At 39.6% G+C, this 27,028-nt stretch overlaps 1 protein-coding gene across 2 annotated transcripts; it reads left to right on the top strand.

Moving 5' to 3' along the window:
* The first annotated feature begins 6,287 nt into the window (after positions 1-6,287).
* Positions 6,288-26,017, top strand: SLC7A2 (solute carrier family 7 member 2). 2 transcript variants are annotated; one of them, XM_088021388.1, is made up of 11 exons: positions 6,288-6,663; positions 7,139-7,294; positions 10,961-11,126; positions 12,283-12,416; positions 13,454-13,676; positions 16,178-16,314; positions 18,772-18,874; positions 20,987-21,192; positions 22,222-22,388; positions 23,158-23,266; positions 25,821-26,017. In XM_088021388.1, exons 1-11 carry the CDS (start codon positions 6,288-6,290, stop codon positions 26,015-26,017), a joined length of 1,974 nt encoding a protein of 657 aa, XP_087877514.1. The 2 variants fall into 2 exon arrangements, with proteins under 2 accessions (XP_087877514.1, XP_027955611.1); XM_028099810.2 differs by lacking the exon at positions 16,178-16,314 and adding an exon at positions 15,787-15,926.
* Positions 26,018-27,028: the final 1,011 nt, after the last annotated feature.

The raw sequence follows: 27,028 nt of genomic DNA, 5'->3' as shown, positions 1-27,028 counted from the left end.
GGGGGGCACGAGATGGACAGTGCTGTGGGAACAGATCCTCTTCCTTCTTTAAAGGAGGTGTGGGTAGATGGGTCATGACAGCTCCCTGGCAAGGCGGTGGGACAGCCTAGTTAGTGGCTGTGAATGAAAGCTTCAGAGTCACACCTGCTGGGTCATCCCTCGTTCCACCTGCTAACTGTAATATTGCCCAGCCTTTCTCGGTCTCTGTTTCCTCATCTATGCTATGAGATTCACAAGAGTCCTGATCTTATGTGGATACTGTGAAGATTCTTGAAGGAATAAACTAAAAGGACTTAGATCAATACCTGGCACATGGGAAATGCTGAATGAATGTTAGTTTTATTAGGATAGCACTTACAGACTTGTGATGGGTGTGAAATTGCTTTGGAAAGGACCTCTCCTGATGTTGGAAATGGTACGTAGAAGATGACAGGGCCCAGCAGAGGACAAGCTTCCTTCCTTAGCTGCCAGGGGAGAGGGAACAGGTGGTACCCTCTGGCATTCAGCATGATTTATTAGCCAGAGATTGCTAATACCTAACGGGGACGGGCGTCTGCCTGGTGCCAAAGCGTGCCACCAAGATCCTTGACGGTGGAAGTGGGATGCTGACTGGGCAGATACTCTGGTTACCAAGGTGCTGAGGGCTCTGGTTTCTTTTCTTTTCTTTTTCTTTTTTTTTTCTTTTTTTTTCTTTTTTTTTTTACTTCCCCTCTTTTCCAACCCTAAAAACTGAAGCTGGAAAACTTAATGTTTTAGGTTTTTTTTAAAGATTGTCATTTATTTGAGAGAAAGAGAGTGAGTATGGGGGGAGGAGGGTGTAGGAAGAGGGGGAAGCAGGATCCCCGATGAGCAGGAAGCCCAATGCCGAGCTGATCCCAGGACACTGAGATCATGACCTGAGCAGAAGGCAGACGTTTAACCAACTGAGCCACCCAGGCGCCCCTGGAAAACTTAATGTTTTTTTAGTTGCTCTGCATCTATCTCAGTGAAACAGCTCGGGATACCTTATTCCTGGATTTCTGCCTTTGCTAAATAAAGATAAATGAGTTCACATTGTAAAGTACCAGCTACCATTGCAAACGCTATCAGTTGTTCATTTATTTGTTGGACGTCCTTAGGAAAGATGCTTGTCTCTGTCTGGACTTTGTATCAGAAATTTTGAAACAGTTTAACTTCCTTATAGTACTGATTTGATATAAAAGGGAAGAAAATATAAATGTCATTTCTACGTTGATTATTGGCCTGAATTGGGTGATTAATTTTTACTTATTTCTACATTTGTGTTCACCTATCTGGAGAAAATTCTGGAAAAAGATATTGTTCAGAAAATTTGATTTGGAGAAAAGATAAGCTTTGGACCAAATATGAGTGAAATGTATATGAAAAAGTACTTTTGTTTCTCAAAAAAAGAAAGGTTTTATGTTTGAATGCAAAGGTTTGTTGTTGTTTGTTTTTGTTTTTATTAACCAAAGTGAACAGTTAACCATTTTCGATGATCTCTTATCCTGCATTATATTTTCAATATATTTTTTGAGAAATTAATCTCTTAAACGTCCATAAAAAGAATGAAAGTCAATAATTTCATGGTATTATGTCCGTATTCCTCTTCTGCTTTTCACTAAATAATTTCACCTACAATATAATTTGAAAATATGTTTTTGAGCTTTAAACTTGTAGAAATATAATTGATACTGAGCTCGGAGATTGCGAACCCCAAAGCTCTAGTTCAGAAGAGAGAAAATCACAAGGGGGCAGAGATCCCAGTTCTTTATAAGATTTAATTCCTTTCCCCCTGTCAGTCCAGAGGCTGAAAGTGCAGATTGTCTCATCATGAAACTAGCAACTCAAATGAGGCAAGAAAAATTGGTTAGGTTTCTGAGCAGCTAATTTGTTGAGGGTTTGTTGGAAAGCCCACCCCACTGTCTTGCTGCAGCTGTTTTTTCCTGTAAGATTTATTGTCAGGGCCTGTGATACTGATACAGAGGATTAAGTGTGAGATTTCACTTTACTTAGGGGAGGAGAGGAAAGATTCATGTCTATGAGACTAAATACTACATCAAACGTTTGAACACGAGTGAAAATCCAGGATTGACTTTTAACTGTATTTAGCAGATTCTAAAAGACTTCTGTGGTTAGTTGAAGGGAAGTCTGCTCTTGGGCATCATCATATCCTCAGAGCTAGGAATTTACTTGACCTAAAATTCTCTACTGTCAAGTTTGTAGCCTGGGTTGGAGAAGTTTGAGAAGGAGGTGATTTCAAATTGCTGAGGAAGTAATTTAGCTTTCTGGCAAGAATTAACAGGGCTCCATCGGGGAGGTAGGTGTCTTGAAACAATTATACTTAGGGTTAGGGGCGAGGGAGGGGCTGAGGAAGATCTAACTGTATCATCGAGTTCATTAAATTCATTCAGAGATTTTTCTGCTAGAAGGTATATCGAAGATCTCTCCTAACCCTCCCTTGGTTAATAGCATTTTAACTTTAAAAAGCTTTCTTTCAAAAGTCTTTTCCAAAAGCTTAGATGATTGTCCTTTACTATGTATTTCTGTAGGAAATAATAATCCTTGGTCACAATAGCAATAGCTCACAGTGCATATGATGGTGCGGATCATTGTCTGCTCTTGGAAAAACTGTGCCCTCCAGACCAACGGAATTACCTTCAAAATTCCTGCATATTCTCCCTGCATCATTATTTGTTGATGAGACAACCCACCAAAGCCCAGGCAAAGACAGTGGATACAGACCTGGGTCAAAGGATATGTATGAGTGGATTTTTTTTGTCAGCAATGAAAATAACATGGAGAAGTGTGATAAAGTTATCATAACCATCTCCCATAAGGAGCCTATCTTTTTAAAACATTTTAAAGGAAAAGTTATAAATATTTGTAAATATCAAATTCTATCACTGATACTAAGCACAAATATCTTTTGTTCCCTCATTCCCTTGTTGCCCATTCTACCTTCCTAAATCAGTCTGTCTCCACAAAAACGTATTTTACAAAAGCACAGGGTTCTTTTTTCTTTATTGACTAAACGCTGCGTGATATACCTGCCAGGATTTAATATATGTTTCTTTAATAATGATTCATTAAGTGGACCCAGGATGTTTTTACGTTGCTTTTCTCTCATCCCATTATATTTCTGCAAAATTGGTTTTGTGTCATAGCTTTTGCAATCAGTATTTTATCAGATAGGTGTGTGTAGTTGAGGCTGTTTGCAAGGGACATTGTGTAACCTGTTCGTTCTGAGAAGAGTTTCTGACGTATGCATTTCTGTTACTCAAAGCAAATGAATGCCTGACAAATGGCAGCTTTGTTGTATTTCCTCAGGGCAATGGAGAAAAACTGAACATAGAATACTTTCCATTTTTAATACAAAAGAGGCAGTAGCTACCAGATCTCATCTGATTAAAGCTATACATTTCTGTAAACCATTCTGTTTCCTATGTAAACAGGAAGCAAATTCATTTTTCTGTTGACAAGATGAAGGTCACTCATGTATCGATTTTGGGTAATTGTTCATAAAATTTTCACTATTTTTCACATTTCAAAGAGGTATGTAGTATTGGTTGGCTGGCTTATTCCCTTTCATTTTTATGGCGGATTTTGTGTGCGTTTTGTTTTTTGGAAATTTCACAAACAACATTGTGGCCATATTACCAGAAAAAAAGAATTAAAAAAAATAAATAAAAGCTCCCCCACAATGCTGCCACTCACCTTTCTTCTTAGTTTTCCTTGCTTCCTTCCAGATTCTTTACCCTTCAGTATGTAGTAGCTGCAGAATTGGCATCTTTTATTCGTAAAATCTGGGGTTGATCAAGTACTTTATCAAGAGTTTCATTTAGGGCGCCTGGGTGGCTCAGTTGGTTAAACTACTGCCTTCAGCTCAGGTCATGATCCTGGAATCGCGGGATCGAGTCCCACATCGGGCTCCCTGCTCAGCAGGGAGTCTGCTTCTCCCTCTGACCCTCTCCCTTCTCATGTGCTCTCTCTCTCTCTCTCTCTCTCTCTCTCTCAAATAAATAAATAAAATCTTTAAAAAAAAAAAAGTGTTTCATTTAGTTAAGTGACAAACAGGGATGCCTCATTTTGCCTATCACTTGTTTCCTGAAGTTGTAGATGACATGTCCCCATTCTCACGTGATCCTAAATCATTACTAAAATTTAGTGGTTCTTCATTTCTGAGCACTTTTCAGTTGGCAGGGTTCCTTACTTCATCTCTGCACACCTCTGTGTAAAAACACTTGAATGTTCCGGAAGGTCAGAATTTAGTAAACACCTTCACTTCCCCTGTCCCCATCTCTTCTGGTCTTTCTATAACTTCACCTTTTCACTTCCTGATTCGTTCTCAAGCAGATCACTTTCTCCCTTCTAGTTGTGTTATCTGAGATATAGCTCTTTAAGGGCTAGGTAGGGGTAGAAATTGACACACATTTGATTTAGAGAAGTATTAGGTTTTGACTTTGGAAGCTAGAATATTGGCAAAATTGGAGATGTCATGTGTATTTGCAAATTTTTCAGCAAGTATTTGTGAAGTGCCTGGCTCGGCACTCTGTCGGGTGGTGTGGACGACACCGATGTGCAAAACTTTTATTTGTACCGTCAAGGAACCTTTCACTTATTTTCCTATATCTGTGGGATTTTTCTCTACATTCTTTGAACTAGCTGCTTTTGAAGTCAAGGACTTGCATTTACATTGATATGTGAATCATGTTCAGGGAGCTAGCTTTCTCTACGAGGTTTAGTGTGAAACTGGATTATTCCTAGTCCAGAAATGTCTGTGTCTCGTATCAGCATCAAGTCATTTAGACTTAACATAGAAAATTCGTCTTATTTATTATTTTTCAAATACAATAATTTTAATGATGGTTGTCTTTTATAGATAGGAAGGATGAGAAATATTCAAGGGTTTATTTTATAGGATAAAAAGCTCTAAGTTCTTCAGAGAAAATGCAAAACTGTGACCTCCTGAGGTCAGGTTATTGATAATGACTGTAACATCTCTGTACATCATTGTGCAACAGAAGTGGCAAACATAACTCTGAACTTCTGAAAGTTAAATACATTTAATTTTATTGACTGATAAGCTGCATATACTATTATATTCCCTATTCTTCAGTTATTTCCCTGTCTCCTGAGTTATACATTTCTATAGACAGGGCCATGTTGGGTTTTTTTAATTTTTATAGGTCTTTTGCATGTAAGGTGTACATGTTTACTAGAGATAATTTAGAAATATATATTAGCAATACAATACATATTCTATGAAATACATAGAAGTAAAAATTAGCTCCCTACCCAAAGATCCCCATCATGGTTAATATTTCGGCATTTTTAATTCAGACTTTTTACTATAATACATGTATATATTTTTTCCTTACTAGGATCCATGCTTTGTTTTATAACCTGATAGTTTTTTTCAGTGTTAGGTGTTTGGGCCTGTAGGGTATGGGGAGAATGTCTTTCTATCTTATTCATTGCATTTAAAAAAGAACACATCATATTTTGCATGGACTTGGGGCTTATTTATCTATTTAGAAATCTCAAGTAAATGTAAATAAGCATGTGTGTTTTACCACAAATTCATACCCAAAGCATCGCCGACTAGCAGTTTTATTTAGAAAAATCCAAGTATGTTTTGGGGGGAATTTTTTTTTTATTCTAAAATGTTCACATGGTTTCACATTAAAATGAAAGAGACTGAAATGAAAACAACATAATGATGGCGTCTTTTACCTGCTAGTAGACAATAGCTAGACTGCAAGCCCCTTAAGCTGGAGACCGTAAACACGCAGCACACCATTCTAGACATATTTCTTAGCACAATCCCTGGCACGTAATAAGGCGTAAAAAATAGGAGTCAGATGAATGATTGACGAAAAAATGAGGTAATTCATCCCCTTGTTTGTGGCGAGGACAAATGAGCCGTGTCCTGGAAGAGATTTCTATCAGCCAGTGTTTAAAAATTGTAGCAGCACAAATGAACCACAATGGCAAATCTTTTGAATCACCCAAAGCTTCCACTCCTTTGTTCCCCAAATAAGCCATTCTTTGCAGTCCCTTTTAAAAGGCCATGTATGATTAGTGAACTCTAAGAAATTCACAGCTTTGACTTTTTCCACCCTCTCTCGGATTGCTCTAGGCTGCCTTTCTAGGAACAAGTAGAACAAAAACAGAATGGTGCCGGTGCCGTACCTTTGTTGAGAAGCTGGGTCAATCCTTGGAGGGATGATGATTCCCGAAGTGCTTCTAACCTCCACCCCTCTCTTCCCCAGGCTACTCTCTCCAGAATGATTCCCTGCAGAGCTGCGCTCTCTTTTGCCCGATGTCTGATCCGGAGAAAAATCGTCACTCTGGATAGTCTAGAAGATTCCAAATTATGCCGCTGCTTATCCACCATGGACCTCATTGCTCTGGGGGTTGGAAGCACTCTTGGTGCTGGGGTCTATGTCCTTGCTGGAGAGGTGGCCAAAGCAGATTCTGGTCCCAGTATCGTGGTGTCCTTCCTCATTGCTGCCCTTGCTTCCGTGATGGCAGGCCTTTGCTATGCTGAATTTGGGGCCCGAGTTCCCAAGACTGGGTCTGCGTATTTGTACACTTATGTCACTGTTGGAGAGCTGTGGGCATTCATCACCGGCTGGAATCTCATTTTATCTTACGTGATAGGTATGTTGCAAAAAAAAAAAAAAAAATCAATCTGTGTGGAATGGTGGAGCTAGCGTGCTCCTGAGGCAGAGATCCTTGTAGGTCTGCATTAGTTAGTGATGGTGTGATCATGAGTGGATTACTCGATCCCTGTGTGTCCCATTTATCTCATCTCTAAAGTGTCTCCTAATTGCAAAATGCAGTGATTCTGCTTCATCTCTGAATATGCTTCTGAGTGAGTTTGGAAACCTGCTTCTAAAAAAAACAAAAACCATAGTTCTTTAATGCACATAAAATTAGCTGATTCCACACTTATGGACATGATTGGTTACTAATGTAGAATTGGAAAATTATCAAGATAATTTTATATGTGATTCAAATTTTCAATTCTGTCTGAGCTAAACCTTGTTCCTCCTGGAACAGAGTAGCAAAGGATGTTATGTTCATCTTCTCCCAATGACCTGTATATTCTCTGAATGCTCTGTGTTTTGGGAAGGTACATCAAGTGTTGCAAGAGCATGGAGTGGCACCTTTGATGAACTTCTTAGCAAACAGATTGGCCAGTTTTTCAGGACATACTTCAAAATGAATTATACCGGCCTTGCAGAGTATCCTGACTTTTTTGCTGTGTGCCTTATATTACTTCTAGCAGGTAAGGAAGCCAATTGCACTCCACCCTGAGATGAGCCAGACTAACTATCCCAGGAAAATAAGTTACCACTGGATTTGGGGACTGAGTTCCCAAGACAAGGTGGCATATTTATATGTTTAGGTTACTATTGGGTATCTGTGGGCCTCGTCACTGGCTGGAATCACATTTTTTGTTATGTGATTGACCTGTTTTAAAAATAAATCTAAATTTTATGGAACAGTAAAAATAACACTTTTAAGTAAATGGTACTTGGAATGCACTAAAGAATAAAATAAGGCACATCATTATAATACCAATTGGAGATTTGCAGGAATGGCAGTGAAGTTTCAATAAGGAAGAATGTATAATTTTTGGCCTTATTTTATCTTGTTAGCCTCAACTAAGGATATTTGCAAGCATACTAGTTCTAGAAGGATTTCTGTCTATTCATGCCTTCATCTATGTGATGTAGTTATTTAGCTGAAAAGGAAGCATATTCAAACCACCTGTCATTTTTTAATGTAGACATTATGTAGACAAACATACTTGTTGCTAGAATTTTCCCATATTTTATAGTCATATAGCATTGTAGTTTATTTTTTTTTAATTTTTTTTAAAGATTTTATTTATTTATTTGACAGAGAGAGACACAGCGAGAGAAGGAACACAAGCGGGGGCGGTGGGAGAGGGAGAAGCAGGCTTCCCGCCGAGCAGGGAGCCTGATGTGGGGCTCGATCCCAGGATCCTGGGATCATGACCTGAGCCGAAGGCAGACACTTAACGACTGAACCACCCAAGCACCCCAGCATAGTAGTTTAGAAAGAAAGGCACAGGAATTAGAATCAGAACAACCAGGTTTTCAGTCCTACTTTGCCACTCACTATTTTTGGAACATTGAGTGGCATAATCTTTCTGTGACTCGGTTTGCTCATCCATAAAATGGGGATATCAGTGTGTATCTTGTAAAGACTTCTTGCCCAGTATATAGGAAGCACTTAGATGGCAGACAGTTTTATTTTGTAGGCATAGTTAATCCTTGCTGCCACCTTATATTTATTTTAATTATGTAAACATTTTCTATTGTGATTGCCATTCTCACCTGCACTCCTGCTTCAACCAATCAAGGATTTCACTAAGAATTAATACTGTATTCTCACTTCCTATCTGATATCCCCTGGATAATCTGCCCCTTGTTTTCCTGTCCAGCCTTATCTCCAGCTACTTTCTCCCTTGCTTACAAAGGTGTGACAAAAATACCTTTCTATCATGAACTTTTTACTTGTAAAATTCTATGATTTAAAAAGTAGCTTTATCCTTTAAAAAGTTAGTCATTTATTGTAGGGTTAGGAACATGAACAAAATTTATAGCTCTGAAATATTTGGCATTATACCTGTAATGTCAAGGAAAATTACAACAATTGTTTCTCAACAGGTGATAGATTTCATTTGTTTTGCTTTCTAAACAGCCTAGCTAACATTGAATTAGTTACGTCATATTTTATTTAGGGATAGTTTCAATGATCTTAATATATTCAGCTTCAATCTCTAAGTGATGAGAAGCATGTAGCTGTGACACAGTTAGAATCATGAAAGCCTGTGGCAGGACTCAGGCCTTGGCCTACATCATTGCCCCATGTCATTGACCAGTGTGTTTTTAAGTGTAGGCTAAGCTCATGTGATAACTTTGTCCCTAGAATCTCTGAAGATCAAAACCTTTGATTATAAATTTTGATTCATATTGTAATACCAAATGTCTTGTCAGTTGAAGCTTTTGCTTTATGAAAGACACAGGGAAGTGGCTGCAATATTTAGTTGAGATATTCATTGGTCGTTAATCCCAGAATAGAGAGTGCACATGGGGTATTGGGAAATTCTCATAAAACATGACAATGGCTTTGTTATTTTCTAAGCAGATAGCGGTATAGTGTACAGAGTGTATTTCCAAAGTGTGTAGGTGTATAGTGGTTTCTAGTGCTACGGAACCAGTAATTATACCGTTGATGCAGTGTCCTTTCTCTCATTATAGTTACATTATTGTAAAATTCTACAAAAATTACATTATTGTAAAATTATACATGTAGAAGAATGAAATTCAGTTTTCCTCATCTCTACTTGGGTAATTTTGCTTATTTGATCCTGGGTGATAGGGATTTGTGGAAGAAGCAAGTAGAGATATATGGCATAATCTCTTCATCACAAGTAACAAGTAAACTTTCTTTGATCCATAAATTCGTATCCTATATAAGATGGATTAAAGGTAAAAATGTGATAGGGGTGCCTGGGTGGCTCAGTCTGTTAAGTGATTGACTCTTGATTTCGGCTCAGGTCATGATCTCAGGGTCGTGAGATCGATCTTCACGTCAGGCTCTGTGCTGGGCATAGAGCCTGCTTAAGATTCTCTCTCTCCCTCTGCCCCTCCCCCACCACTTGCAACTGCTCTTTCCCTCTCTTCTCTCTCTCTAAAAAATACACACACACACACACACACACACACGATAAATGCAGTCATGAAAGTACTAGAAGGAAACAAAGATAAACGTTTTGGAGTTAATATTGGGGAAAATCTTTCTAAAGGTAAAAACTAAAGAGGAAAAATTTATGTTCTAAAACTTTCATATATATATATATATATATAGATATATATATATAGTCAATCCTAAGAGTAAAAGTAAATGATAAACTGGGAAAAACATACGCAATACATGACAGAGAGCTTATAGCATTATTATATAAATAAATCTTACAAATTGATATAAATAGAATAACCTAATAGAAAAAAATGTGCAGCTTCAATTGGGCCAAACTTTTTGGAGAATATTTCTGACAATGTGAACCAAAAACCTTGTATGAAAGGACATATCCTTGATACGGTATTACCTTATAGAACGTTATTTTAAAGCAATAATTAGAAAGTGTACAAAGCTATTTATATAAAGGATGATGATGTCAGTACTATTTATAGTTGTAAGAAACTAAGAGTTACCTGACAGTCTATAAATAAGGGATTATAGTGTTTTCATATTGTAGAAGAGTATGTGGTTGTTAAAAATGAGGTTATCTATTTGTCAGCATGAAAATATGTATGTATGTTTGCGTGTGTGTCCATGCCCGAAATTCTGGAGAAGAGATTATATTTGATCTTTATTCCCTTCATATTTTTGCTGTGTCTTCAAATAAGTTGAAAAGGAAATTGATTACTTTTACAATCAGAATATAAAATAAAGCTATTAAAATGGGAATCAATTAAAAAATATCTTTTTGGGTGAGACAGTTGAAGAATTATTTTATGTATTCTGTACATAGGAAGCAGACATATGATTGAGCTTTTATTTTCAAAATTTTGCAGCCACTAACCTTGGCTTTTTTAGAACAGCATTGCATTAAAATTCAGTTACTTTATCTCTACCTACGCATTGATAATAAGAGCCAAAGTTACTAGATTTATTGATCTCTTGGAGTGTGGTGTCTCCAGGCTATGAGCACCATCTGCCTTCGGCAACCAAGTTGGTTGTATTCAGGAGATCTTGTGACAGGTGAGTCAGAACTTGCAAGAGAAAGGGATAAATGTAAGTTAAATACATGGATGCTGGTAAAATAATATCCTAAAGCCTGTAACTGCCCCAAAATGCCATTGCTTTTACTAAAAGTTGGGTAAAAAAATTACAATACCCATTCTTTTTTCCATAGGTCTTTTATCTTTTGGAGTAAAAGAATCTGCTTGGGTGAATAAAATCTTCACAGCTATTAATATCCTGGTCCTTCTCTTTGTTATGGTTGCTGGGTTTGTGAAAGGAAATGTGGCAAACTGGAAGATTAGTGAAGAGTTTCTCAAAAATATATCAGCGAGTGCCAGGTATAATATTTGGGCTTTTCCCTTCTTATTTAAATGTGTTTTTGTCTTTGTTTTTAATTTGCCCGCTCTTGTCTTACATTTTCCTCTATAACAGTGGTTCTCAATTTTTTTTTTTTTTGCTGTGGAGACATTTCTGAGGGTCTGGTCTATTCCAAGACTCTTCTTCCAGTCTCCCCCCAAACATAAATACGTAAGTGTGCTCACTGTTGAGCAGCTATTTGAAGCCAAGCAGTGGCTTGTTCTTGGCTTCAAGCTGTGTAGGAGGTATAGGAGAAGAGCAAAGTGAGATCCTAACCATTGGAAGGATGCCTCTTCCCCCCCACCAAAGCTTTGCCACCTTTGTAAAACAATGGATCTCTTTGAGTCATGCATCCCTTAGTTCTTCCTTTGGGAGGACCCTTTGGTTTCATTGCATTCTTTCAGCCTTTTAGTAATTTTCAGGCCTTGATTTTTGGAGAACGTTATTGATTGCATAAGCAGAATTGTCCCTGCATTTTGCTTTTAACCTGGTAGTCTCAAAAATTAAATTAGTAATAATTATATATAAAAAGTTTTATCATAAGATTTATATTAATATTCTGATAGGCAAATAAAGTAAGGTTACAGAAATGTCTTTTACATGAAGCATAACTACATGTTCTTCTTTATATACGTTGTTTGAAGCCATTCTTTTGAAGCAAAGAATTAGGAACTTCTGGTTTTATACAATTTTTAACATGTAATAAAATATCCAACTTCAACATTATTAACCAAGCCTAGGGAATTCAATTTCATCTTTTCAAATGTCTTATTTGTAAAATTTTTAAATGTGCATCCTGCCCAACTGTCCATGAGAAGAGGTTTTATGTCTTTATTTCAGAGCAGGGCCCATATATGGTGTCTCTGCTCTCACAATCCTGCCTGGCTGTGAGTTCTAGCCAGAGTGAAAATGGGCCTTGTGCTTATGCTATTATTGATCGACCTCTAGTTGATGTTGACAACCCAGAGGGTGCCATTGTTGGGAACACCACTACATTCCCTAGGACAGGGTGAGAAAAATCAGGATTTACATTTAATTTTATATATGTTAGCTTCAAAGAGCTGGTGAACACAATAGCCTTCCAAGAAATGGTTTTCTATGAAAATGACTTTGCATTGTGCTTGCTCTCTTCCTTAGAGATCTGCCTTCTGAAAATGGAACGAGTATCTATGGGGCTGGTGGCTTTATGCCTTATGGCTTTGCGGGAACTTTGGCTGGGGCTGCCACCTGCTTTTATGCCTTTGTGGGATTTGACTGCATTGCAACAACTGGTAAGGGCAGAATCTTGGGTCTATGTGGAAGGAAAGGTGTTCCTTGTTCTACAGGAGTACCCACGGGTGGCAGTAGAGGGTCAAGGAAAGAGTGGGATTTGGGATAATATGGGCTGGTTCCAGCCCCAGCTGTGACACCTTCTGTATATGATAAAAAGAAACTTCATGAAACTCTCTGAGCCTTGGTTTCCATTAATTGGTAAAGTGGGGAGAACCAGGACCTACCCCTCATGCTCACGGTATGAAGGTTACTTAAGATACGATACACATAAAAGATTCTTTGCAAGCTGTCAAGTATTTTATAAATGTTAGTCGTAATTACTGTCCTTAACCTTTAGTCTGGAAGTAATCTCCAGTACTATCACAATGAGTAACAAATGATGATCACGCTTGTAAATTGTCTCTTCTTTAGTAGAACAAAATAGATTGTGGCATTTCTTTTCTCTTTATCCTGTACAACAAAGTAATCATACCAGAATCATTCTCTAAATGCTTCTTCTGGGTTCATATTACTGTATGGTCTTGTAATTGGCCATCTTGGGACACTTCAAATGCCAAATCTTATTAGAAAGATTCAAGGACTATTTTTGTGTTGAAACCAGAGTTTAATATAAATTCATGCATTGGGTAGAAAACGTCTTATTTTCATATTTATGGAAGCATTCCTATTTAAGGGCCCACAGAATGCTGTGATAGTCATTAATTTCTGTGGATGAATCATTTTCCAAATAGATTAAGACTGCCATACTATCCTGAAATATTTAATAGCACTGGTATATCATGTCTTTTCTTTCTAGAAGTGGGAAACCGACCTGCATGATGTCTTGCTTTCTCTTTTTGCCTCTAGAAATTGGAATTTTGTATAATAGCATAGTACTCTCAAGAAGAGAGAAAATTTCATGTAGAATACATGGAACAAGCTAAGAAAACAGAAGGCACAAAAGCAGAGTGAAATGACTATGAAGGAGAAGAAGAATCCATGTTGTATCTATTAATGTTTCATTAAGGATGCAAATCTTTTGTTTATATCTCCTTAGGTGAAGAAGTCCGGAATCCTCAGAAAGCTATTCCTATTGGAATCGTGACTTCTTTGCTTGTTTGCTTTATGGCCTACTTTGGGGTCTCTGCAGCTTTAACACTTATGATGCCATACTACCTCCTGGATGAGAAAAGCCCGCTTCCGGTAGCATTTGAATATGTTGGATGGGGTCCCGCCAAATATGTTGTTGCGGCGGGTTCTCTCTGTGCTTTGTCAACAAGGTACATCGATCACATTGCCTTTGATGCTGGGGCTGTTGGCAATACCGCCAAATAGTCTGTGTTTAAAGAATTGCTTTTATAGGTTTTAAAAGTAATCTTTATATAAGGAATATATTATGCAACTATGTCTTCTCTGAATAGTTTGACCAGAATTGCCACATACAAATCTTAAGTGATAAAAACTTTTTGACCCATCAGTTAAAAGTCAGTTTTTCGGGTGCCTGGGTGGCTCAGTTGGTTAAGCGACTGCCTTTGGCTCAGGTCATGATCCTGGAGTCTCTGGATCGAGTCCCGCATCGGGCTCCCTGCTCGGCGGGGAGTCTGCTTCTCCCTCTGACCCTCCCCCCCTCTCATGTGCTTTCTCTCTCATTCTCTCTCTCAAATAAAGGAATAAAATCTTAAAAAAAAAAAGTCAGTTTTTCAAGATAATGATGGTCCAAGCTTCAGTAGAAATGTATAAGGCATCGATACACATGAACACATACACATACATGTATGTCACGCATATTCATATATACATGTATTATAAAACGGTAGGATGCTTATACTAGCTTGTTTCTGGGCTGGCTGTGGAATTACTTATAGTGCTACAGACAACCAAGACCTTAGATGCAGACTTGACATTTTCTGCTGCCTTTTAAAATAATATCGTGTCTATGTGACTGCGGGCTATATGCTGTGACATTGTTAAGTATAATGTCTTTTTATTGTGAAATACTGAGACTTTTTCTCTTGGCACTCATCAGAGTGAATTTGGTCTAGAAATAGAAATTACTATTCTGAAATTAATAGTGGAAGTTCATATGATATCTGTGTGGAAAGCAAAGAGTAGTTGCATCTCAAGTACTCAGATTTGCAGTAGCGACTTGTTTTAATACTTGAGAATTCATTTCTCAGGTTCCCTGAGCTACTCACATTTCAAATTAACATGTGACCATAAGATAATTTCATTCTAGTTTATATCATGGTATCCCGTAGGACATTCTTACAAAGAGAAAATTAATCTCTTTGCCTAACTGCTAATTTTTTAAAGGGAAAATAATTTTTTGAAAGTCTAAAGTTGGAAAAAGCAGTCTTTTTATATAATTCATCAGCCTAGCTTTTATTCTCTCTCAAAGTCTTGTTTATTTTCCATTCAAGATAATATTTAGCAGCAATTAGAAATTTACCCCCATCGGTTTCTCAGCCATCTGCTATTCTGAGGTTTGAGGTTTATTCTGAATAATTTCAAGTACTTTCAAGGATCTGAACTATGAAGACATCATGCCATCATGGTCTTAAGAAGATAGAAGGGCAAAGATTTATCCAGGGCCAAGCTCAACCCAGCTTTATCAAAAGAGAAAGAAAATGAATTTTTAAAATAAAATATTTTACGTATTTTCTCTTAATGGTTATTTTTTATAACTAAGTCATGTATGGAATGGTGCAGCCAGTAAACACACAAGAAATTCGAAACATCTAAAGCAAAGAGCGTTTTCTTAAATTCACTGTTCCTGACTTTTAATCGTGGCTACTTCTATGTACTAAATTTACAGTGAGTTGTGTTTTTTTGTTTTTTTTTTTACCCTTTCTCTCCTGATTATCTTATGCTGCTGGGTATTATTACTGATTTGATGAAATATCGGGCTATATGAGGAAAAATAATGATAAAATAAATATAAGAAGTTTGTAATTATCCAATAAATGAAGTGACGATACCATGCAATTAAATAACCTAATCCCTTCTTTAATTTCATATCAGTTTAGGAATTTTAATTTCTGAGTTATGGCCACTAAAAATGCCTCAATGAGACGATTGGGTTTGGTTTTCTTAAGTCTTAATTACTTAGTTTTAATTCAGTAATAATTTGTGGGCATGCATAAATTGCTCGCAGTATTGCTTAGTCTGGTAAGTGTGCTGGGCAAAATGTCCGCAAGAGAATAATAAGTAGCACAATGGTAAATATTGGCAAATATTTTTAAATGCCCAATCATAACACGTTTTAAAAATAACAAGACTTTGTAATCAGAGCTGTGACGCTGAGTTTTATCCAAATACTTAATTTCTGTTCTGAGATGTAATCTTGCATGAATGTGTTTGCCATACTGCATGTGTTTGCTTTTTATTCAGTCTTCTTGGATCCATTTTCCCAATGCCTCGTGTAATCTATGCTATGGCGGAGGATGGGTTGCTTTTCAAATGTCTAGCTCAAATCAATTCCAAAACGAAGACACCAATAATTGCTACTTTATCATCGGGTGCAGTGGCAGGTGAGAGTTGACTTTTTTTAAGAAAAGGGGGATCTTTTCTCCATCAAGGATTCTGAAGAGTAATGTAAAGTTAGGCAGTTTTCTGTCTTTATTTACGTAAAGGTCAATAACTTGTTTGTGAATATTTTCCTATTCTGAATTATGTTGGCATAGGTTCTGCATTTTAGTGTGTCCGGTCTTTACCTGTGTATACCTGTCTAGAATAATGCTTGCAATAACTCACGTGTGGATTATGAATTTTTCTGTTCTAGTCTTCTGGGCTCTATGTTTCCTTTACCCCGAATTCTATTTGCCATGGCCCGGGACGGTTTACTGTTTAGATTTCTTGGCAGAGTGAGTAAGAGGCAGTCACCAGTTGCTGCCACGTTGACGGCAGGGGTCATTTCTGGTAAGCTTTACAAACACAGGAGTCTTCAACATTGGCCTTGAACATTTTATGCGCATGCATGGACTTATAAAGAGGGTCTGCTTGCTGTGCATGGAAGTTAAGAAAAAGAATCACTGATAAATGAGGTTATGAGCATTGGGATCTGGTAATTGTGGTGGTGGTGGTGGTCTACTGAAATTCATTCTTAACTGACCCGTGGGGACTTTTGTTACTATTTTGTTATTTTAACCTTTTGGGTTTCTAACAAATGTGCAGAGGGTTGTAATGGTTCTTCACTGTATTTTTACTCATTTTTAATTAAGCATAAGAAATGTCAGGGTAACTGATACTTGACTGTAGTAATCACTGTCCTTGGTGTGGGGTTATCTAGATGCACATCCGGGACCACCGCTGTTCTCTAAGACTTACTAACAACTATTTCCCGTTAGACCCCATTAGGAATCTATTTTTGCTTTCAACAGTTTTGATACTTAACTCATGTTAAAACAAACAAACAAACAAACAAAAAACTCCCAGATGCCCACCTTTGGGGATGTCAGAACGTCTTTGTAAAATGCCATTGGCCAGATTCTTATTCCATGCAGAAATTTTCAAAGAGATTCTACAGACTGAGAGAATGGCCTTAAAGGTCCTGTTAGAGAAAGCAAGAGAGAGACTTCATCAAGCTTTTTAAAGCTATTTTGGTAGTAGAAATTCAATCCAAAACTGATAACTTGGTTGAGACTCAATTTAGGGGAAATTACGAATGAGAATGCTTAATTATGTATGAAATGGTATTTTTTCAGAGTCGGAAAGTATTTGCCTCAGCACCTTCACTTTGTCAATGTTTTCTAATAAATCTGGCACTTTATTAGACATACATTAGAAGGTCAAGTCCCTTATTTTCTTACTGCTTAGATTTCTGCCCCCATGAAATGAAGGTTGCACTAGATGATCTAAAGCCCATTTTATTATTAAACAGTGGATTATGCTATTAAAAAGAGTTTATAAATCCTGACAAAGGATCACATACTTTATTTATTCCATAAAAACGTTTACTTTTTTCCCCAGTGAAATCTTGCCCAGTAATACTCTATTTTGTATTCAGAGCTTTAAAAAATGTATCCTTCTTTCTTCAGGAAGAATTTAATTTGGCAGCCTAATATATTGACATTAATAACTAACAGAAGATAATTGTAGCAGAAGGCTTTTTTTTTAACATTCTGAAATATTATATTTTTGTTATTTGTACTCCCTCGCCCTACTTTGCTTGTTTTTAGCTTAGATCAGAGAGCTTGTCTGGACAATTAATCATTTTCTTCTGTCTTGGCTACTTATTTTGCTACTTGTGGTTCTTTCAAAATGTATTGTAATTTTAATCTAATGTATAACTATATTAGCAACAGAAGGTTTTCAAAGTAAGGCATGAGATGTATTTAAAGAAACCATGTGATACTGTAGAAGGAGCATGGGGAAGTAGGGTACAGCTAGACTTTACCTGGAACTCTACTGCCCCCTCATAGTTGTCACTATGCTAACTTAGCCTGTCTATAAAATGAGGAGCATAATCTTATCAGGTCAGACCATGTGAAATTGCTGGTCTCAGGGTCAAAACCAGTCAAATTCTGGCCACTGCATTTGGTTAAACCTATATCATTTCCTCTGTCTCAGAGGATTATTGGATCAAAGATAAATTGAGGTCACAGAGATATAAAGCTTGCTAAGAGATGTCTGGAACAGCATGTGAATGGAATGTGGTGTTTCTACTGAGGATGATAGGGGACAACTATGTGGGCAAGTCAAGTCATCACTATTTGATGTTTCAATGGAGAAAAAATTGCTCGGTGCAAGTTCACTCTTCAAATGGAAAAGTATATTTTGCGTCAGAACATTACTGAGATTTGAGTGTGAGACATCGATTCATCTCTCAAATCTAGTCAGTCTTCTCGGAGTGTGGAGTTTTACCCAACATAGAATTTTGCCTCTATGGGAAACATAATTCAACTGGAAATTACTTTGATTTGTATGTGGCATAATTCAAAATACGGATGGAAGTTGAAATGATTATGTAACATCTGTAATGAAAGATCTTCCATTTGAATTTTTTAATGGTTGTTTTAAAAAGAGTTAGCCAGTATTTCTGAGCCATGTTTTTCTTTTGAAACATCAAAGGAGAGTATTCTGTCATAGAATGTTTTCACTTTGTCAGGCCAATATTTTTTAAATAACCAAAGTAGAATGTGTTTTATACTTGATAGATGGCTGAGGGTTTTTGAAGTTTTACTAGCAGTTTATATGACCCTAGGATCATCTTTTTAGCTGTGAGAAATATATTTCCTATAGTTTGTTTGATTTATCATGGATACTGGAACCATAAAAATGCCGGTTGTCCCTGACTTGGAAGTTATCAACTGTATGGAGTTTTGTCATAGGTCTTTTTTTTTTTTTTTTTTTACCATTCTGTTCTTTTCCCAATAGCTGTGATGGCATTTCTCTTTGACCTGAAGGCACTTGTGGACATGATGTCCATTGGCACCCTTCTGGCCTACTCTCTGGTTGCTGCGTGTGTTCTCATCCTCAGGTGAGCGTCCTCATTGGTTCTCAAGGGTGTGTGTCATGTGGGGCCCAGGGAATAAAGAAAATTAGGACTCACCATCCTTGTTTTCAAGGAGCGAGTGGTCTCACAGAGGTGAGAGGCCATGGACAGAAACATCAGTATAAAGTATAGTAAACGTACTTAGTCCTTAGCCAAGAATTAAATACAATTGATAATTAGTAATAAGTTGGCTTAATCTATATGAACAGCAAGTTCTTGTAACGTATGAAAACACTTAAAAATATTATAGTTTTTGTCCCAGTATCTCAGCTGCTAAGATTTTTTTCCTTTAAATTTTTTATTGTTACATTAATCACCATACATTACATCATTGGTTTTTGATGTAGTGTTCCATGATGCATTGTTTCTGCATAACACCCAGTGCTCCATGCAGAACGTGCCCTCTTTAATACCCAGCACCAGGCTAACCCATCCCCCCACCCCCTCCCCTCTAGAACCCTCAGTTTGTTTCTCAGAGTCCACAGTCTCTCATGGTTCGTCTCCCCCTCCGATTTACTCCCCTTCATTCTTCCCCTCCTGCTATCTTCTTTTTTTTTTCTTAACATATCTTGCATTATTTGTTTCAGAAGTACAGATCTGTAATTCAACAGTCTTGCACAATTCACAGCGCTCACCATAGCACATACCCTCCCCAATGTCTATCACCCAGCCACCCCATCCCTCCCACCCCCCACCACTCCAGCAACCCACAGTTTGTTTCCTGAGATTAAGAATGCCTCATATCAGTGAGGTCATATGATACATGTCTTTCTCTGATTGACTTATTTCACTTAGCATAACACCCTCCAGTTCCATCCACGTCGTTGCAAATGGCAAGATCTCATTCCTTTTGATGGCTGCATAATATTCCAGTGTGTGTGTGTGTGTGTGTGTGTGTGTGTGTATACATACCACATCTTCTTTATCCATTCATCTGTCGATGGACATCTTGGCTCTTTCCACAGTTTGGCTATTGTGGACATTTCAGCTGCTAAGATTTTATAATAAAGATTTTACTCGGTGAGGCACACACAGATCTATATAAAGGATGTTTATGAAAAAGTAATTTACCAGAGTGAAAAAATTGAACGGAACCTGAATATCAATAGCAGAGTAGTTAAACACAAAAGGGGACATTTATTCAGTGGACTCTTTTTCTTAGTTATACTTAATTATATGGAGAAATGTATCCGATTCAGCAAAGCTGTATGCAGTGTCTGCATTTATTTAAATTATAACATAACTTAACATGAAGAAGTCATTTTGCATCGATATACACATATATGCACTTACACCTGGTTGAAATTGTGCCAAAATGTTGGCAGTGATTAACGCTGGGTTTGTAGTATTGTGGGGGGGGGGTTTGATTTTCTTCTGTATGTTTTGTGTATTTTTTTTTTTTCTCAGTGAGCCCTATTTCTTCTTTAGACCGAGGACAAATGTTACTTTTAAATTTAAGTAAAGGCTGCTCAGAGGGAGAGAGACCACAGTGAACGGGGACTGGGGCAGGTCCTCGGTGGGGCAGAGCCTAGGAGGTGAAGTGGGCCGATATCCTGACAGAGGCTGTAGAGGAAAAGGATTCGTCGAGAAAGGGGCATGGCAGGGGCGGAACGGAGTTCGTCAGGGTTACCCGGGAGGACTGAGAGAGGAAGTTGAGGGACGTGAGGCCAGAGAGGCAGACTGCCAGAGGCAGCAGATGCCAACCTGAAGACTAGGTGTCATTCCGAGGCTGCTGCTTAGCCAGACTTTCTTGTGCTGTTTTCTGGAACTGCATTTCCTTTGGGCACAGATATTTCCAGGCTAATCCCCCTGTAGTCCCAGTTGCCTCGGGTGAAAATGTCCCTCCCTTCTGCATCTAATATGTAACTCTGCCAGTAAATGACTGCGGAGGGAATTCAGGGGTGCTGCAGCTTTCCCATGGAGCAGGTTTGTGGCCTGGCTCAGCCCGCTCTGGGGCGCGAGTCACGAGAAGGGTCAATTCACTGCCCCAGCGGGGACCCTGTCAGGTGTCTCACCGCGAGCGTTCGGTGTTTGCTTCCTTTGGGCCAAGTGTCTGTCTAAGAATAAAGACACAGACTTTCGTTTATTTGGGGCCAGGTACCAGCCCGGCTTATCTTATGAGCAGCCCAAATGCTGTCCTGAGAAAGCAGCTCTGGGGTCATGCGGCAATGCTGCCTCGAAGAGCGAGTCGCAGGTCGCCGTGCTGCAGGGGCAGGGCCTCAGCCTGCGCATCCTCGTGAGTCCCTCGGCTCTGCCTACACAGCAGTCGTCTTCTCTCGTGAGCTTTCTGGTAGGATTTCTTGGTGAGTCCTCTGCGCGGTGTCCACTAGGAAGGGCCCCGGGTGTGCGTCGGTGGAGCAGGTATGATGTGAGAGAGGACAAAAGTTCTTACGTGGCCTTAGCCTATGCTTGCCACTGCCCCAAGCCCTGAAATCTCCACCTAACCGGTCGCTAGGAGCTGAGACCATATAGTAGCAGGAGACATGGGTCCTGTCATCGAAGAAGAAAGGAAGAAGTTCCCCGAGGTGTGAGTGGCCCCTGTACAGAGCTGGTCCCTCTCAGTGGCTGTTAGGGGGCTCCCTGTGTGCAAGCTTCCGGCCCGGAAGACCTGCCAGGAAGGAGGCTGGGAGACAATACAGAACGTCTTGTTTGCTCCCTCACAGTTACATAATCAGTCATATTTTCAGCAACATTCATTGAGCACCATCAACGTGTCAAGAACTCTGCGGAGCCCTTGGGATAGCAAGAAAGATGGTCCTTGCTCTCACTGGGCTTTGAGGAACAGGATTATTGGTGGCAAGCGAAGGGAAGTAGAGGCTTCTCTAGAGCACAGAGGAGGGACCCCGAATGCATACATGATGGTCAGGAATAGGGTGAACGGGTGGTGACATCACCTTCTGAAAGAGGGCGAAAAGACACAGATCATTGATTATTTGTTTGCGTGAACGGTGTTCACAAGAGCAGAACACGGACAGACTTGCCATTTCCCATTTGAAAAAAGGAAAATCTCCACCCCTGACAGTATCGCGTTCAATCCATGCGATATAGTGTGAGCATGTAGCAAAGGAGGAGCCTGATGACATGTAGAAAGGGAAAGCAGGCTGTGGTAGTGCCGAGGGGGGCGGAGGAGACAGTCATGAGTAAGCGAGCAGTGGTTCTGAAATTCGTGCAAACAGCCGTTTTCTCCCGTAATGAAAACGAAGAATCGTAGCATTTGACAAAGACGCTATGGGAAGACCTTGATATCTTATCCCAAGAGACTGCTCGAGCCGGGGGAAGCTGAGTGAAATGTGTGTGCTGATTTTGTGTCACCCTGCATATCACCTTTGCAGCATTTCTCGTTTTGGGCCTGAGTATCTTGACCACTTACGGAGTCCAAGCGATTGCCCGGCTAGAAGCATGGAGTGTTGCTCTTCTGGTCCTGTTTCTTGTCCTCTGCATTGCCGTTGTGCTCACCATTTGGAGGCAGCCCCAGAATCAGCAAAAAGTAGCCTTCATGGTATGAACACTGAACATTAGAGATCCTCAATATTATCTGGCGCGTTAGCCTTGTAAGTTGTTTTTAAAAAGAAAAAGAGAAAAAGACAACGTCTGATGACGTTAACCAGTAAAGAACAAGAGTGTCGCGGTTCTTTGAGATGTCCTTTTTGTCATAAGGATTCTCCCTACATGGCCTTTCAAAACCTCAAATATGCTCCTATCACGTTATTATCTATAATGGTAAACAAATTTCTTGTCAAGTAATCTATAGTATCAAAGAATAAGTAGAATATTTTATTTCAGAAATTCAGTCCTCTTGCAAGAAGATTATTCCCACCAAAAGCCCTTCTGCTGTAATTATCCTGTCAGATTTGAATGAGGAGCAGGTTTGGACTTGAAGAGAGCTTCCTGGAAGGGACCCCTCTCAGATGCCATGTGTATCCAGACTTCCAGAGGCATGCCCTATTGACATCTGAATGAAACCAGTGAACCCTAAACTAAACCGAACCCTACTGCCATTTGCATCTTGGTGACGATCCGGATGTTAGCGGGCCGGAGAAGTCCCCTGTTGCTTTGGGCCGCACTTAAGTACTGTAGACTGTGATGCTCCCTTTAGTGGACTCTACAAGAATGATTTTTTTCTTCAGGTTGTCCTTTGTGTAAGAATATAAACTTACTGACACAGTGTGAAAGAATATATGTCAAATTAGTTGTCACCATGTTGAAACAGTTTGAGGAATGTACTTTCCAAATTTGAGTACATTGAAGAAGATATTTTCCCCCCTTAGGTTCCTTTCTTACCATTCTTGCCAGCCTTCAGCATCCTGGTGAACATCTACCTGATGGTCCAGTTGAGCGCAGACACTTGGATAAGATTTAGCATTTGGATGGCACTCGGTAGGTTTTTCAGTGTTTTAGCTTTCTGAGCCGTGGTTCTGTCTTCCCAATTTCATGCTGATTAGAGAAATGCATCCCCTCCCCCTTCTTGGAAATAAAGGGTTTTTGTCAGTTTCTTCGTTTCCCAAATTTTAGATCATCTGAGTCCTTACCTCTCCAAATGTTTTCGGATACCTTTTTTTTTTTTTAATTAAATTCTCCCAGGAACCCTGTAGAACCCTGTAGATTCTGTTTCTCCAACTTAATGGGTGAGGAAAAAAAGGCCCCACAAGTCAAGCGATTGAATTTGTGGATGGCAGTGCAAGACTCTGATTCCAAAGCCAGTTCTTTCCAGTGTCCCAGTGGATTTCTGAAGACATTTTGAATGAGCTCAGAGCAAAAAATTTCTTTTGTTATCCAAATTTCTTATTATTTGAACCTTGGGATTTAGCATTAAATAAGATGAGTGAGCTTATTTATATCTCTACCACATGGTTTTTTATTATGATTCCTTTCCCATGTGAAAATTGAGTTAGAAAACGAGAGTTTACATTTGGTGTAACTAAAGCACTAAGCAGTTGTCTTTTTTTTTTTTAAGATTTTATTTTTTTATTTATTTGACAGAGAGAGACACAGCACATAGAGAGCGACACAGAGAGAGAGGGAACACAAGCGGGGGGGTGGGAGCGGGAGAGGGAGAAGCAGGCTTCCCACCGAGCAGGAAGCCCGATGTGGGGCTCCATTCCAGGACCCTGGGAGCATGACCTGAGCTGAAGGCAGACGCTTAATGACTGAGCCACCCAGGCCCTAAGCAGTTGTCTTAAAAATGTGAACAGACATGTCTGTAAGGTGAAGCATGGAGAAAGGAACACTAAGTCTGCCTTGGTTTGGGTCACCTGAAGAGCTGAAGAGCTGAAGAGTGTGCTTTTTGACAGTCTTCCCATTGGCTTAGCAAGAATGAACCTAAGTTCATGCTGGTGTATGTAATTGTTTGCTTTGGCTAGAAATTAATTCAATTTCAATTTAAGCCACCAATCCAGTTGAATTGATGAGAGATTTAACCGCTGTCAGTTTTGCTCATCTCCCCATACCCGCACTAGAGTTTGGCCATATTCTGGGGAGCTTACCTTGTGCCAGGGAATTGAGGAGCTGGTGCCTTGGGTCACAGGCTGTTACTCCACACGGGTTACACTAGTTTGTTCTCTCTTTCGGTCACAGTGGCCACTTCTGGTTGGTGGCTCTGTTGCTTCTCTCTGCCGTTCAGCTTCACACTCCGGGATGTAACCATGCAGCTGTTCCTTTGGGGTCCGGCCCATGTGCTCGCAGGGAGCCGAGTCCAAACCCGTAGAACTCACTCCCCTCCTCTGAGCCCAGAAGAATCTCTTTTGAATCTGGCAGAGAACTTCAGCATGCTTCCTGCCTTTCCATGAGCCCTTGCTTCTCTTCTCAGACATAGACCACTGTGGTTTAATGTACTTGATCTTGGTTAAGAGCATGAACTTCGGAGCCAGACTCTCTGTGTTTGAATCCACCTGTGCCATTTATTCACCTTGAGGCCTTGGCCCGTTTTTGTGCCTGCTTCTTTGTAAAACGGTGATGGTAGTACCTTTATTTGAGGACGGGGAGGGCTGGGTCTTTAAACCTTTGAGGGCAGGAGAGGAAGTAGAATTATCCCTCATCACGGCACCTGCCAAAATGCTAATTGGCAGCCTCCTTCTCGTTATTTTAGATGGGAAAATTATAAAGCATTTCTCATCAACCCAAAACTCGCAACCAATTTTTAAATCTATAACTAAAACAGAGCAAAATGCCTACATGTAAGTAATAAACTATCTGGTGGGGATACGTAACACCTTTCCTTCTAATTCCCAATGAGCATGGCTGTTAATAATCAGTTGCTTTGTATATAATTATTTGGCCTCTCCTGTTTTTCTTAAAGATTTTTATTTATTTTATTTGAGAGAGTTAGAGAGCACAAGCAGGGGCAGAGGCAGAGGGAGAAGCAGACTCCCCGCTGAGCGGGGAGCCCGATATGGGGCTCGATCCCAAGACCCTGGGATCACGACCGAGCTGAAGGCAGACGCTTAACCCACTGAGCCACCCAGGCGCCCCTATTTGGCCTCTCCTGGTGACAGTAACACGTGTAAAGCACGCCCATGTCCACTTTGTTTACACAGGGCGTGTATTCCAAAATACCTGATTGTGACTCCGACAACCCACCACTTGTGTTTGGGATGTAATTTGAGATTTTACCCCATATCCTTTTGTTTGAAGCATAGTATTGAGTTTTGAGAAAAATAAATATAATTTTTTTCAACATAAATGTCTGAAAAACACTTAATTGGGAGAAACACACATTCTACAAAGATTGGGTGTTAAAAATGCAGAAGCACATTCTACTGGGAAAGCATCCGCTGGGGATTCTGCAGGGGGATTCTGTACTTGCATTCTGTCCTAAAATAGCCCAGAAAGAGGAGGAAAAAAAGCCCACTAAGTTCTATATTACATTTTCTATATTCAGTCATTTTCTGACGTACTTAAAACATTGATTTTTTTTTTTTCTTCCCTCTAAAAGGTTTCCTGATCTACTTCGCTTATGGCATTAGACACAGCCTGGAGGGTAATCCGAGAGAAGAGGAAGACCATGAAGAGACTTCCCCAGACAACATCAGTGCCGCAACAAAAGAAAAATCTGCCTTTCAAGCAAACGACCAGCACCAAAGAAACCTCAGTTTACCTTTCATATTCCACGAAAAGATGAGTGAATGCTAACGCCTGCAGGAGCTGAGCTGGTCCAGTCTTACCGTACATATCCTACATGGAGTAAACCATGACCGAGTGTCATCATCCTGCTAGGTTGCCATGGGTTTGCTGCAGACATAGTTCACCCTAACTTATACTTACTCACCTGGACAGCACCTCCTCAGATGGTGAATTGTGTACCTGGGGAAACCTCCCAAGCTCTCTCCTCAGCGATGAATATCCCCCCAAAAGTGGGAGCATGTGTGTATGTGTGTATGTATATGCTGGGGTATATGAATGTTAGAAGTTGTTTGTTTCGCTCTGACTGCATTCTGTTTTTCTGGTGTTGTCATTAATCGGTGGCTTATACTGCCGCAGTGGAAGTAATCACTGAATAGAAAAGTGCTTTGGACGTGCCTGGTGCATTTGGGGAAATAACCATGGCTTTTCCTTATTAGGTGTCGTTAATGTCGATTAGAACATGCTTTTTAAAAAAAATGCAATTACCCATCCCGGTGTCTGTCACTGGTCAGGAGCGAGAGGAGGGGAGAAGAAATGAGCCTTTTCTATAACTCATCAGTGCCAGCAGGGGGTTTAATCCAGATTTTTCTTCTATAAAGTATGGCAGTTTGCGACAACTTCAGCCACAGGCGTGTTTGCGTCCCGCCGGGCTACCGAGGGCGGGAGCGGCGCTCTGGGTCACCCGATGGCGCCCCTTTCAGCTGCTGTCGTTTTTTGAGAGAAGTGGTCCTTCCTCAGTCCCGGCAGGGGCTTGAGAGCAGTATGTGTGATCTACTTGGGGACCCTTTCTGCTAGAAAATGAAGGTGGTCCCCTGGCAGGAAAGCTTGCGTAAGGAGCAGCGATGAGCGTATGTTTGAAAATCAGAGTCAGACAAATGCTTGTGTAAGTAGACACCAAGCATCTTTGTCTTTTAAAGTCACATACAGTAAGCCAGTAAAATCTTCCCAGATCACACGATTGGCAGAACGATTTACACTTTTCCCTTTTACTTAATAACTAATCACAGTTCAGTTTTTTTT

This window comes from Eumetopias jubatus, unplaced genomic scaffold (genome assembly GCF_037043125.1).
Source record: "Eumetopias jubatus isolate StellerSeaLion01/CBP00866 unplaced genomic scaffold, mEumJub1_p1.0 scaffold_2, whole genome shotgun sequence".
NCBI lineage: Eukaryota > Metazoa > Chordata > Mammalia > Carnivora > Otariidae > Eumetopias > Eumetopias jubatus.
The sequence above is the reverse complement of the archived record's forward strand: the minus strand, read 5'-3'. Positions and strand labels throughout refer to the sequence as shown.

What these genes read in the sequence shown, in the direction of transcription:
- SLC7A2 (XM_028099810.2), top strand. Translation starts at nt 6,288, where the DNA reads ATGATTCCCTGCAGAGCTGCGCTCTCTTTTGCCCGATGTCTGATCCGG. An exon ending in AATATATCAGCGAGTGCCAG is followed by an intron (nt 11,127 to 12,282) that starts GTATAATATTTG and finishes TCTCTTCCTTAG; the next exon opens with AGATCTGCCTTCTGAAAATG. An exon ending in GCGTGTGTTCTCATCCTCAG is followed by an intron (nt 18,875 to 20,986) that starts GTGAGCGTCCTC and finishes ATTTGGGGCCAG; the next exon opens with GTACCAGCCCGGCTTATCTT.